This window comes from Ailuropoda melanoleuca, chromosome 10 (assembly GCF_002007445.2).
Source record: "Ailuropoda melanoleuca isolate Jingjing chromosome 10, ASM200744v2, whole genome shotgun sequence".
NCBI lineage: Eukaryota > Metazoa > Chordata > Mammalia > Carnivora > Ursidae > Ailuropoda > Ailuropoda melanoleuca.
Window position 1 is genome coordinate 57,216,429 of NC_048227.1, and position 14,596 is coordinate 57,231,024.

At 42.1% G+C, this 14,596-nt stretch overlaps 1 protein-coding gene across 4 annotated transcripts in view; it reads right to left on the minus strand.

Annotated features, from left to right (window-relative positions):
* The window catches only part of PDSS2 (decaprenyl diphosphate synthase subunit 2), a 276,311-nt gene that overhangs the window by 48,210 nt on the left and 213,505 nt on the right, over positions 1 to 14,596 (minus strand). For 3 of the 4 annotated variants that reach the window (XM_034670923.1, XM_002917335.4, XM_034670924.1), the window contains exon 7: positions 11,014 to 11,046. In XM_034670923.1, coding sequence (XP_034526814.1) covers positions 11,014 to 11,046 — 33 coding nt within the window. Of the gene's footprint in view, positions 1 to 9,616; positions 10,238 to 11,013; positions 11,047 to 14,596 lie in introns of those variants that run through there. The other variant, XM_034670926.1, reaches the window with a different exon arrangement.

Here is a 14,596-nt window from a genome sequence, read left to right on the forward strand (position 1 = left end):
CTACCACTGCTATCTACATGACCCTAGATTCCTAACACCCTAACAAGTATCCTGATGCGACATGAGCTTAAAACACCTTTGTGACTTCCATCACTCTAGTGCACATCAGACAACAGAGCAACTCTCTGCTGAGAGTTATGACGATGGTGTATCTTCCAGGCAGGTTACATCAGACTGGGGGCAAATGCAGGAACCGATGTATGGGGTGAAGAAGTTACTCTCTGTGCCACGTAAATATAATCATACCTGCAGGATTAACACCTCTTCCAGGTGTAGATCTCTACGTTACGGAGTTATGGAAGGTATACTTGTTAACATAGATCCTTGCCTCCCTCAAGAGAATTGCAATGAGAAGTCATTTTAAATGGTAATATCCATAAACCTTTCTTGGAAGAGTGAAGAATGCTTTCCAGTTAAAAAAAAACCACAATAATTATTGCACTGGTCCAGCAAACATAAATCCTAGACATTTACTAGACAATCATTTACTAGTCATTTACTAGACAATCACTATTTTTTTTTTAAGATTTATATATTTATTTAATAGAGAGAGAGACGGCCAGAGAGAGAGAGAGAACACAAGCAGGGGGAGTGGGAGAGGAAGAAGCAGGCTCCCAGTGGAGGAGCCTGATGTGGGGCTCGATCCCAGAATGCCGGGATCACGCCCTGAGCCGAAGGCAGACACTTAACGACTGCGCCACCCAGGCGCCCCTCGACAATCACTATTTCTGAGACAATAACGATGTTGGATTATAGAGTGAGGCATACCATTTCCTGGATGGTTGTAAAACCAAAGCCTGCATACAAATTCTCCCTTACTTGTTTTGTAGTAGGTCTAAAGCACCTTGAGAAGCAGTATGGTGGTAAGGAAGACACACTGTGGCGTCAGCAAACCTGGACAGAATCTTGACTCTGTGAGACAGTAACGGTGTGGACACTGTTAGGTTATTTGATCTCCTCCATAAAATGAAGGGATTCAAAGGTAGAATTTGATAGAACCATCTGATTAAAGTGTTTCGTGTGTCTTGAGCAGAGTGCACAATGAGAAACGTGTACTAGGGGAGGCATCTTACAGAGATCATAGCACATGGAAAGGCCTACAACCTTTTTAAAGAGGTGCACACACATCTTTTTAGTAATGAATCAAAGAGAAAGGTGAGCATAATTTCCTTCGGTCTAGGACAGGGAGACCTCCCACAGGGGGCATCATTGCACTATGCAGGAATCCACCTTCAGAGGTATAACTGTGGCTTTATTATGATCTGGCGAATAGATAAGATCTCTCATCAAGCCAGCAAGTCAAAGACTTGGGGGAAAGGGACAGGATCCACTCGCCCAAAATCTTTAGTAGCATCTTCCACATCGCCAACCAATATTGCAGTTCTTGTAATCTCTACTATTACCTCAGTAACTCTGTTCGAAAATGGAGGTGGCACAGCCACCTTGCTCTTTCAGGAAAGGTAGCTCAGCGCCTCCAGGATCAGCACTCTGCCTGATGGGCAAGTGGGGAAGCTGAGCAGTGTTTTCAGATGCTGCTTAGGAAACATGGGGAATGGCTTCAGATGTGCCAACTAAAAACAGAGGACAGCTTTCTAATAGACCGATCATGTTTAAATCACGAAAACCTTCAATTCTGTATAAAACCAGGCTGTAGGATTAGTGTCTGAGTTTGGAAATATCAATCTAAGTAATGACAAAGACTTCTAACTTACTAAAACCATATTCAGGGTCTATGTGGTGGTGCCTCCCTTTTCTTTCTCTTAAAAAACATAATTTTGGAAAGCCTGTGCCTCACCACTGTTTTTACGACAAGGAAAGAGAATGGTATTTCCTTCAGATCTACTTAAAACAGTTTCAATGGACTAAACAGGCTCCTCTAGGGGACAGAAGGCTCTATCCTCCACATAAAGGCATATAGGGCACTTCCTGTGCACAGGTGGCTCCCGATACCACTAACTGGGAGCAATAATTGGATCCAGCTATCCCACAGTGCAGAGCATTCACCCACAGAACCAGCCTGGAGGGCATTTTTAGTTAGCTTTCTAGACTAAGATTCAAAAGGTTACCCCAAGTGAATCTTTGTTTCAACCCAGGGAGAGTAAAACATTGAGGATGTAACCATTTGATTAAAAATATACTTGGGACGAAATAAGAACAAAGGCAGAGACAAATATGCCTTATGAATGAAAAGAACAGAGTCTAGGCACAAACATTTGGTTTATCTTGGGTTATTCACTCATTCTATTCATTCAACAGTAATTCAACAAATATTCGTTTGGTACCTAGTATGTGCCAGGCACTGTGTTAGGCCCTCAGAGTACAGTGGTGAGCAAAACCAGACATGATTCCAGGCTTACAACCAAGAACTGGTCTTCACTAGCAATCTAAGTCTGCCTTGACTTCCTGATCAATAATAGATATTATGTAGATATGTAATTTTTTAGACGTCAGTAATTCAAAATGGTAATTTTAAGAATGAGAGAGATTGTCCCACTAAATATTATTATTATGAACTAATCTCATAGTTTACATATAAAATTAGAAACCCAAGATCAATAAGCTAGGAATATCTGATTTGAAGAAAAATAAAAAAGATCTGCATCTGTGTAGAGAACTGAATTCAAATAATATCAATAGTATTTGGGTTAACAACTGAGAGAATGGCATATTTTATGATGTCATAAAGAGGCTTATTATTGATAGCATTTATTACTACTATTCATGATCCACAGGGGAATGGAGATTATGATCATCAAATCTGTGGATGCCACTGAGGTTTGTGGGATCGCTAACACCTCAGAGAACAAGAATCTAATTTTAAAATAACATTAAGAAATTAGAGGAATAGATCATCGAAGCAAGATGATAGTCACCAGGGACAAATGCAAAATAATATACTCAGAGACTTAAGGAGGAAAAAACTAGCTTGATGACTGGGGATGAATGACTGTCCAAAGGGCAACTGTTTTGCAAAAAGACTTGAGGGCTCATAGTAAGGCACAACTCTGGTTTGAGATACTAACTATTGTATGTGGAGCCCAACACAGGGCTTGAACTCATCACCCTGAGATCAAGACCTGAGCTGAGATCAAGAGTGGGACTTGTGTCCCGGGTTCCCCTAGAATTTATTTTTGATTAAAAGTTTCACATGGTGCAAAAGCTATACTTTACTATGGACAGAAATTGAACAGTGATTATTTTTACATCATTAACAATTGTATTTTAAAGGAGATCTGGAATCAAAGGGTAGTTGCAAAAACTGACGCTAGTAAATTAATTGTTTTACCAAACAGATTAAATAAAATCTATCCATTATTGCTGCAAGGAAAAACACATGTGAAATATGATTGCCAAAAGAAAAATAACTGGTTTTTTAAACCTGATTTTTAAGGAAACAAGGGGTGGGGCATTTCAAACTTTCAGATGGCAGTCCTGGCAGTCCCTTCTAGCACCTATCCCTGTGTTGTGGTTAGCTCATCAGGTCAACGCCTGCAAGGCCTGCTCAGTGTGCTAGGTTTCCATAGGTTTCTGTTCTCCTCAATTGTTTTCCAGCACTTCAACCACTACGGAGGCCTAGCACAAAAATTTGCAGTGTACAAAAATGACATTTTCCAATCATGCATTTCTGCCTACTACCATCGAAGCAAGCATGTGATTTTTTAGGAGTCTAAAATTAAATTCTGGTTATGTCACTAAACACATGATTTCAGGCAAGTTATTTTTCAATTCCCAGGAGCTCAGGTCATATCTGAAAAAATTCTAAATCCAATGTGAGTCCACATTTCAAAACCAGAAATCTTAAAAAAAAATACAATGTATTTATTTTAAAACATGCTGACATGTTATCACCTTAATGCCCATATTTATATTTTTAAGGCTTTCTTCCAGTCTTTATCAAATTTTATAAAGTTGCACCCTTATCGTCATGGTAGTTGGATTTTCTTCATTAAATTCTATCATAAACACCTCATTAAACTGGACCACAAGTCCTTTATGGGAAAGATGGGAGAAGGGGATGACCACGCCTCCACAGTCTCTGTTGTTACCATGAAAACAGAAACCCTAAATGTAAGGACAACTTCAGGAGGTTAGAGGAAACGAGAGATTTAGTGCAGCCAGTGATGCCGTATGGAATACTTTACCAAAGGAGCTAATGTGAAGTCCCAGGGTAGGAGAAGCAGCATCTGCCCAAGAAACGGGTACACGAAAGAGAAAACACAGTAACATCTGGTCTCTAAATGGGCCAATGTGAAAATTTCTCAGAGCCAGTTAGCTAGGGTTATGAGAGAGAACGAGCAGGCAAAAACTGTCTGCCAAAAAAAAAGAGTCTGGCTTTGTCAGTAAAGAAAGGACAATAATATTTACAGAAAATTTTCTATACTCAAGCTTCAAAAAAGTAGAATTTTGGACTCAGTCTGTAGCAAAATGGTGGAAGCAATTTATATATGATAAAAAAGAAAAAAAAAGACTAAAAGGGCAAACCTTGGAAAGGAGAACCATGACATGAGAGGAAAGCCTCTTTTTTCTTCTTGAAGGGAAGTGATGATATGTGATCATGCAAATGCAAATGTCTGCGGACAACACTGTTTGCTGGTGGGAAGAGAATTTTAATGTGTACCCTATGCAAATGCGTTTTATAATAAAACAGAATGTGCGAGGCCTTCTGAGGGCGGGGAGGGAGGAGAAGAGCTGCTCCAGACACTGTGCCTGAGCGTGGTGGGACGCAGCCAGAGGCTCGCATCACTCGCAACCCTGAACAGCTTCCAGCAGCCAGGGCACGTCACCAACCCACTCCTTTAAAACAAATCTCTCTTACGTTCAACCGAGAACTGGATGCCTAATGAATTAACACCTACAAGATCTTTCTTCACCCAGTGCTTAACCTTGAGCAACTCTGTGCTTAGAGCGAAACTCAGGAGGAAGACATTAAAAAAGCAACTCTCTCTTCTGTACTGAGTCATGGGGAAAATTATGAACTGCACAGGAAAGACTAGAGAAGAGTGTAAAGAAGGCTCCTGTAAACCATTTAGAGTCTTTGTGTCAAAATTAGCGCGAAGGTCAAAGAAGCCCCATTAAGGGCTGGTCCGGAGTACTTGTGAAACAATGAGCAGGGGGCCGTCACAGCATTGGACTGAGTCTGCTTTTGACCAAGTGCTCTTTATTCGATCTGAGTATCTGCAGCAATTATTAAAAAGAAATTGGGAAAAAGTCTGCATCTCTACGCTGGAGATATTTAAGCGAGCCATTTTGAAAGTGTTAAAAATTAAAATTGTAGAAAGCCGAACCATAGGTGCCATGTTTTGCCTGAAGTGGTAAAAATACCATCTGCCTCAGTCTTTTAGCAGCAGGCTTGTTTCGAGGAGCAGTAGGCTAAACTGCAGGCATACGCTCAGCTCCAGCTGGGGAAAATACACAGACGTTTGTAGATGTTTTTCTAAGCAAGAGTAGTCAACATACTCGTGTTCTTTCAGACATATATATGTTACCATAGCAAACCAAGCATGAGTGTGGTCCGAGAAGCTTCTCCACCAGTCTCAACAAGTACCCATGAATTCCTACAATTCCATAGGTGGCACTCTTCCCCCTAGCACTGCACTGAATCAGCAGTGCTTAGCCGTGGGGCCCGCAGCCCGGGGAACATGGACTAGAGGTTGAGAGAGACCCACCCAGGGCTACAGACCGATCACTGTAAATAAGATCCCCATCGCACTGTGCATAGGAGCTCAAGTGTTAGCACCAGCTTTCTGGGTCACAATTCACTTCTGGTAATTATATTCTGTCTACTCAAACCTCTGCAGTTTTAACTAGGTAAGTAAGACGTTCCTCGTTTTTCTATTTTAGAAGCTACTGGGTGCCACTGCCTTGCAGTGACACAGCCCCCGTCCTTGCCCAGACTCCAGGTGGGTGAGCTTCCGCCACAGGTAGAGTCCTCCCATGACTCTGTTAACCACCTGACAGAGGCGGGAGAGACGTAATGAATTAATAGTTGTCGGGTGCTTTGATATCTTAAGATGAAAGGCACCGTGGCGGTGTAAAGCATTCATATCCAGCCTCTATTGCAATAGGAACTCAATTAAAAAGTAATTTAATTTCTTATCTAAGTGAGTACAAACCACTGTTTGGTGGCAAGTGACAGTCTCAAGATCCAGCCAAGACTGATTTTGAAATGACCACCCCTTCCACCTCTTCCTTTCCTTCCTCGCCATGCTAAGACCGACAGAATTTGAGAGATGGTAGGTGAGGCTACAGAGCACATGGCCAAAATAATTTTCTATGGTCTGCAAAATCGGATTTTTCAGATAAAATTTGACTTTTGGGTAAATACCACTTGGAAGTAACAACATTTCTAGCAACGAATACATTTTATGATGATCTCTAGAAATGGCTACTGAGATTTTCAAATGCAGTTTTACAGCTAACCCCACAAGAGCAGCCCTGAGCTGCTAAGCACGGGGCCTGAATCAGTCAGCACGAGCACCATGATCATGCCGAACAGAGAGAAACAGACCTGGGGTCATGCTCTGTTTTAGTACGGGCCCACGTACTCTGCACAGGAGACAACATCATAGGCTGCACCCTGCAGACGTCTCCCCCATGCCTTGGGTTTAGGTCTGTGGAAGGATGATAAGTCTAGGTTAATTGCCTAGATCAAGTAATGGCCCTTCAATGTAAGAACTGTACCACATATTCCATAGGGGGGGGCTTCTGTTTACTGGCATGAGAAATATTGTCACTAGGCACTTGGGAAGGCAACCTTAGGGCTATTAAACATTGAGATGGACTGTGTTATATAGCCAACATATTTTTAAAATGGTTCACTGAAGTCTAGAATCCTCCATTCCAGACCTCCCAGAACCTCCTGCACTTGAAAAATAACACTAACGCAACTCATGTGCATGCATTTGCTAAGCCCACCTACACAGAAGCCTGTGCTGGGTACAGATGATGAGACCATGGACAAGGCCCTGCCCCTGGAGCTCCAGTGACAGAGAAAAAACAGAAATAAGCAACTCAATGAAAATGATAATTTTAAGTTACTATAAAAGGGGGAGTGGCTACTTTATTATTTTTTAAAGATTATTTATTTATTTGAGGAGAAAGAGCGCACAGAGTGAGCAACAACATGAGTTGGGGGGGCAGAGGGAGAGGGAGAAGCAGACTCCCCACTGAGCAAGGACCCCCATGCAGGAATCGATGCCAGGACCCTGGGATCATGACCTGAGCCAAAGGCAGACATTTAAATGACTAAGCCACCCAGGCGCCCCTGGGGAGTGGCTACGTCTGAGTCAAGGAAGCACGTGACGACAAGGCCTCCATCAGTCTTGGTCACCGTGGCAGGCAGCACTGACAGCACCCTGCACATATTAACTGTCCAATACATAGTGGATGAAGGAATGAATTATGACCTCAAGTATACAAGATAAGAATGCCTCCCACCAAGAAGAATGTCTTAATTCAAATTTGGGACGGGCCCGAACAATTGACTAGCACTCTTCTAAACTGCTATGAAGGAAATGGAAGGAAGACCAGAGAGGTTAAGTGATACTAGATTTTGCCATGAGCTGCTGGCCGAGCCACGGCTTGGTCCAGGGGTGTTCTATCTGTGCGTCGAATTTTTTCCTTTCTCTTAACCTTTTCAATTGTCATGTGCCTCTGCAACAAAAAACCCTAAAGGAGTTCTCTGAGTCATCAATAAACACCAATGATCAACAGTCACTCTATTGCCAAATCGTGTGGACTTTCCCTGACTTTTTTGTGTTGGCTTTCCTCTACTATCACACAGTGAAATCCCAGCCTTTATCTCCAAGCTAGTATATTAAAACATTCCCAAACAATCTTTTTAACCCTGTTGATACCTGCAATGTGTGTCAAAAGCATCTTTCTTCTCTGAGATAAAAAACCCTATATAGACCAGATTTTCTCCTGAAACTAACTTCATGTGTCTTCTATTTTCTCACTCATTTCTCTCTCTTTTTTAAAGATTTTATTTATTTATTTGAAAGAGAGAGAGCAGGAGTGAGGGGAGAGGCAGAGCGAGAGGGAGAAGCAGGATCCCCACTGAGCAGGGAGCCCAATGTGGGGCTTGATCCCGGGACTCCAGAATCATGACCTGAGCCAAAGGCAGATGCTTAACCGACTGGGCCACCCAGGTGCCCTTTTCTTTTTTTCTTTCTTTTTTTTTTTTTTAAAGATTTTATTTATTTATTCAACAGCGCTAGAGACAGCCAGCGAGAGAGGGAACACAAGCAGGGGGAGTGGGAGAGGAAGAAGCAGGCTCATAGCGGAGGAGCCTGATGTGGGGCTCGATCCCCTAACGCCAGGATCACGCCCTGAGCCGAAGGCAGACGCTTAACCGCTGTGCCACCCAGGCGCCCCCCAGGTGCCCTTTTCTTACTCATTTCTTACTCTTCTATTTTCTACACTCATCCACTCCTGCCTTCCCATCCTCCCTCATTCAGTCACTCACCATTTACTATGTACTAAGCACTGTGTTAAGCATCAAGTATACAAACACAATAAGGCACTGTCCCTGCCCTCAAAGAACTCACAGTGTATGGTCTGTCCCATAAGAGGGGCATTATAATATTACAGAGTGAGTACAATGACGGAGAGATGCACGGTGTATTAAAGAGTGAAGGAAAGCACTCAATCCAGCCTGGGGAACCAGGGAGGACTACCTGTAGGAGATGATCCTAACTGAAGCCTTATAGAAAGAACAGGGGTAGCTGATAAAGGGCTATGGGCATTTCAAGCAGAGGGGACAGCATGAGTCAAGACAGGAAAACAAACAGTATGTTCTGTGTGATCTGGTGCTGCTGGAACACAGGGTGGGAAGAGATGACACTGGAGACTCCCTCTAGGGGGTGAAATCATCCAGCAAGCTTTGAATTTGCCTTATCAATGACATGAGCCAATGAAAGGTTTTAAGTGGGAGTATGAAACTGTCAGGTTTATGATTTAGATGGACATTCCAGTTGGTAATGGACTTGTGGTGACAAAGTCAGGAAGACCAGTCAGTAGGCTTTCCAGTGATCTGGTGAAGAAACTCAGTGTAAGTAATGGAAGGCAGGTCAAGAGGAGGGATTGGATTTAAGAAAATGAAGGTTACAAAAGTGGCGTGACTTGGTAAAGAACCTGCGGGTGAGGGAGTAGAGGCAGTCGAGGGTGACTTCTAAGTTTCTCACGGCATTGACGGGTGGAATGATAGTGCCAACATCAGGAGAGAAAGCTAAAAGGACCAGAGATATAACATGAGTGGACACTAACGTAAACCATGGATTTTGGGTAATGATTGTATGTTGATGTAGTTTCACTGACTGTAACAAATATATCACTCTCCTGCAGATTATTGATAGTAGGGGAGGCTGTGTGTGTGTGTGTGTGTGTGTTTGTGCGCGTGCAGGGTCAGGGGGGATATGGTAACTCTTGATACTTTTTGTCAAATTTTGCTATGAACCTAAAACTTCCTAACTGGCCCAGTTACAAAAGCATGCAACTTCTTCTTTTTTTTTTTTTTTTAAGATTTTATTTATTTATTCAACAGAGATAGAGACAGCCAGCGAGAGAGGGAACACAAGCAGGGGGAGTGGGAGAGGAAGAAGCAGGCTCATAGAGGAGGAGCCTGACGTGGGGCTCGATCCCATAACGCCGGGATCACGCCCTGAGCCGAAGGCAGACGCTTAACCGCTGTGCCACCCAGGCGCCCCAAAAGCATGCAACTTCTGATCCTGAGGTCATAAGTTTGAATCCCACGTTGAGTGTAGAGGTTACTTAAATAAATAAGGCTTAAAAAAAAAAAAGGCTATTAAAAAAAAAAAAAAAAAACCAGCGATGTCAGGGAAGATGGTGAGTTCAGTGTAAGATGCCTGTGGGAGACGCAGGGGGCTATGTCCACATCCTGAGTTTGGGCATATAAGGCTCAAGGAGACATCTAAGACAGAGTGATGCATACGGAGGCCCTCAGTTTACAGTGCTCTTATCTAGTTTTACTTAAAGGAAGCAAAAGTTTGTGAGACAGAAGGAGGAACTGCATCTCAGTCAAGGAAAAGAGAGGAAAGGCATGGAGCCATGGGGGCACACCCCGGGGGACGTCAGGAGAGCACGAGGTTCCGGATCAGCCCTGAGAGATCATCGTGGGTTTCAGCTGTCCCACTGCGAGCAGAGCCCTTACAGCTCGTATTTCTTCCTCCTTGTCTTTGGAGTGCAGGTGTGCTCATACCGGGGATATTCCTGATTGCTGCATAAGCCAGATGGTTAGGGTGTTCCTTTAGCCAAGCAGCTGTATGCATCCCCCACACCTGCTAAAATGTTCCATTCGTCCCTGGGGGGAAGCACAGAATGTGACCCCAGCCTGTTCAGAGGCTTGCACTGGTGCACTGCAATCCGAACTCCCACGGCAGTTTTGAAACAACGCTGTGTGTCGGAATGATCTGTGGAGCCTTTTTTCAAATACTTCCTTTCTGCCCCTGCCCTGCTCTCCCCACCAGGGGATTTTGATCTTGGTGAAAGAGGGTGTGATGCTGCACCTAGGCATGTGTGTTTTCAAAAGCTCCACAGAGGATGTGAAAACTACTACCTTTCGGAGTCTACGGCAGCTCTGTGTGGTGCTGCTCACGTATTATCTAACGCTAAAAGCCAAAGATGCCAAAGGCGTCTCTCTAGCAATGGTCAGTGAGCTCATGCGGTTCATTTTTCCTCACAGCACTTATCACCACATGACTTTATAGGATGTATCCATTTAGTTGTTTATTAGTTATTTACCGTGCACCCTGGACTGTAAATGTCCCAAAAGGAAACACTTCATCTGGCTTATTACTGTTGTAGTCTCACACCTAACAGTGTCTGGGATCAAGTAGGCAGTCAGTACACTGACGCGCTAACGCCTGTTACTTAACAGGGAACGTTCCTCAACTTTGAATGGGATGATTCTCTTTTGACCTTTCAAATAGAAACAAAAACCACACACCAAACTGAAATGTATAAAACTGTGTAGTATGTATAACAGCTACTTACCTTAGCATAGTCTAATCTTCCTTTCTCTTGAGCCTAAAGTAGAAAGAGGGGGAAATTAATTTGTTAGTTCTTTAAAAATTATTTAGTGCTTCTATAACGTGTACTTCTCCAAGAATAAAGGTCAACACTCTGTCCCTTGGTCCCCTACCATGTATCTCTTTATACACTTACATAGTTGTATATCTATACAACTATATACAGACAACACTTTTTTTTTTTTAAAGATTTTATTTATTTGTCAGAGAGAGAGCACAAGCAGGGGGAGAAGCAGGCAGAGAGAGAAGCAGGCTCCCTGCTGAGTTCCGTCCCAGGACCCTCGGATCATGACCTGAGCTGAAGGCAGATGCTTAACCGACTGAGCCACCCAGGCATCCCTACATATAACACTTCTAAACACGCAGAAAAGTTGAAAGAACAGGATAGTGAGCACAGGTATACACTCTATCTAGACATGACAGTGGCAGACATCGTAACTCTTCACCCCACCATGCTTCAGTACAAGTCTTATGAGCACAGAATGTCTCATACATAACTATATGACTATCAAATGTTAAAAACTAACAATAATTCCATATTATCTAACATACAATCCATATTCAAATTTTTCCTATTATCCCAAGCCTCCCCTCCCCAATCAGAATGAATCAAGATTCACATATTGCACATGGTTTTTGTATCTCTGGTTAGTCTTTTTTTTTTTTTTTTTAAAGATTTTATTTATTTATTTGACAGAGATAGAGACAGCCAGCGAGAAAGGGAACACAAGCAGGGGGAGTGGGAGGGGAAGAAGCAGGCTCATAGCAGAGGAGCCTGATGTGGGGCTCGATCCCACAACGCCGGGATCACGCCCTGAGCCGAAGGCAGACACTTAACTGCTGTGCCACCCAGGCGCCCCTCTGGTTAGTCTTTTAAATCTTGACTAGAGCCTCTCCATTTTTCAAGAAGTAAAAATAAAAACCATTAACTTTTTCATGAAAATCATTGATTTTTTTTTTTTTTTTTTAGATTTTAAAGTAATCTCTACACCCAGTGAATGGGGCTTGAACCCACAACCCCGAGATCAAGAGTTGCATGCTCCCCTGGCTAATCCAGCCAGGTACCCCAAAAATCACTGACTTTTTTGTCTTATTATTTCTTCACAGTGTCATTTAACTTGTCCGTATTTTGCTTGCAAACTGAAAGTTAGGTCTGAAAAAGCTTGCTTAAACATTTCTGCCATGAGTACTTTATACAGAATATTACCTACTTAATATTGTATCAATTCAGGAGGCACAAAGTATCAGGGTGTCCCACTCTTAGTAATGCTATAAAATTGATCACTTGGTTAAGGTGGTGACTACCAGATGGTTCCACTGTAACTACATGTTTCCTCCTGCACAAACAATAAGTAATCTGTGGGCCAGTGTCTCCCCCACTTCCTTTGGCATAATTTTTATTATGTTGTATTATGTTGAAAGGCTCCCACCTCCACCCCCCCCCCACCAGGGATAATAGAGAAGAAAGGAGGAATTGAAAAAGACATACAAGGGGCATCGGGGTGGCTCAGTTAATGATCTGACTCTTGATTTTGGCTCAGGTCATGATCTCGGGGTCGTGAGATCGAGCCCCGCATCGGGCTCCATGCTCAGCAGGGAGTGTGCTTGGGATTCTCTCTCCCTCTGCCCCTCCCCTTTCTCTCTCTGAAATAAAATAAATCTTAAAAAAAAAAAGACATGCTATATGGGGTCATTTTATTTAAAAATATTTCAGTTCTTAAAAATTTTAAATTAACACATATACTCAAAGGTATTATATATAAAATCCTAACATGATAAAAACAATCAATGTATTAATCTTTGTTGATATGTCAGCTCATTTTTGTAGATTTCAGAATAAAACTCCTGCTACCTCTGCACAGAGTAGAACCATTCAATTTGTAAACACGTTAGGTCCTGAGACCATTTTGTTCTTGAGTCAAAAATGACACTGTACAGATAAGGAATGTGGGCAGATGACCTCAATGAGACAAAAGGAGATGTTTATAGGACACTGATCCTGACTTTTCTTGCTTCTTTATAATCCTTTAAAAAATGTATACAAAGATGGCTGCATTTTGTTTTTCTTATTTTCATAATAAGTAACTTAGAAGAAGACACTGCTCAGGTACAGCCACTGGCACCATCACAAACCATGCTAAGTTAAAATTGTGACTTGAATGTTTTCTATGAAACACAAAGGCTTCTGCAACCGATGTATTATAACGAAGAATTTGGGGTTTTCAATCTGCTCTTCAAATTATTTAGGGATCTAGATTTTCGGTGAACTAAGAAGAGTTTGGACTTAGTCCTAAAATGCACTATACCACAAGGAATATGAGTCAGTTCTTGCAGAAATGTAAAAACTAGGTTTATTCTTCTCTCTGCTCAGATATTTTATATTCATTTGTTTGTGTGTCTGTGGACATCTTCTTTCAAAATAGTTTTGTCTACACTGAAAACTCCTTTCTCCACTGTAATGTCCGCAGCTCCACTGAGCACGTCTGTAGAGTGCACTCATGACCCAGCTACTAAACTTTGTTAGTGCGCAAATCTGAACTGGCCTTGATCCAAGGAATAATCCATGGCTTGTGACCAAAATTTTAGCAACAGCATTTCATAATTTGCTTAGCCCTTAAGTTCTCAAACTCCCAGCTGTCGCTTGAATTCATTTTGGATTGAGAGATATCTGACATTGAGGCTGATCCTGTGGTCACAAGTTTTCCACCTTTTCAATTGTTCATCTTTTTCTTTGTCTCTTGCTGATTAGTATGGATTGCTCAAGTACAGCACTTTTCAAATGAGGCACAAACTGGGAGCTCTACAGAATTGTTCCTACTGTCAAACAACTCATTCCTGCAGCAGATTTGCCGTTTCCTCACCGTTCTAACCAGCTCAACATTCTGCGTCTTTCAACATTCTTATCTTTCAGTGTTTAACACAAAGGGTATGTTGAAAGTGTTGAAAGTGGTATATGTTGAAGGTTAGGAAGTTGAGGAGCTTTTGTATCTTGAGATCTCAAGGTAAGGACAGAGTGAGAAACGATATAATTTACAATGACTTAGAGTGGACTTTTCCTTTTGGAGGTATTAGGTCACTTTCCAGTTTGTCTCATAAAAAAAATCAACAGCTGTTTCTTTACGTAGGGAGAATGAATGTAATGCTGATCATAGATAAGAACATTAGTGTGGTCCTATCAGAAACTTCTGTAAAACCATTTTTCACTACTTGGAACTAAGTATCTTGGAGAGTTCTATTATTTTGAGGTACTCGTGCTTTATCAATCACAAGCTATTTTCAAACTCTCTCATTTTATTTTGTATTGCTAGCTTCGTTACCACCGTTTCACCCAGTAGAGATACACTTTGCTGGAGACGGTGGCAGAGAAACACCATGTATGTAATCCACATCTGTTCAATATCAGCTCTTAAATGTTTGGAAAGCTGAGAGATTAGAAGCCTACGCAAAATGATAGCACGACCACAGCCATTACAACCTGAACAGACTTCAGCTGTTAATATGCAGATCCCCTGAATGTCCTTTCTATTTTATCACAACATCCTAGTTCT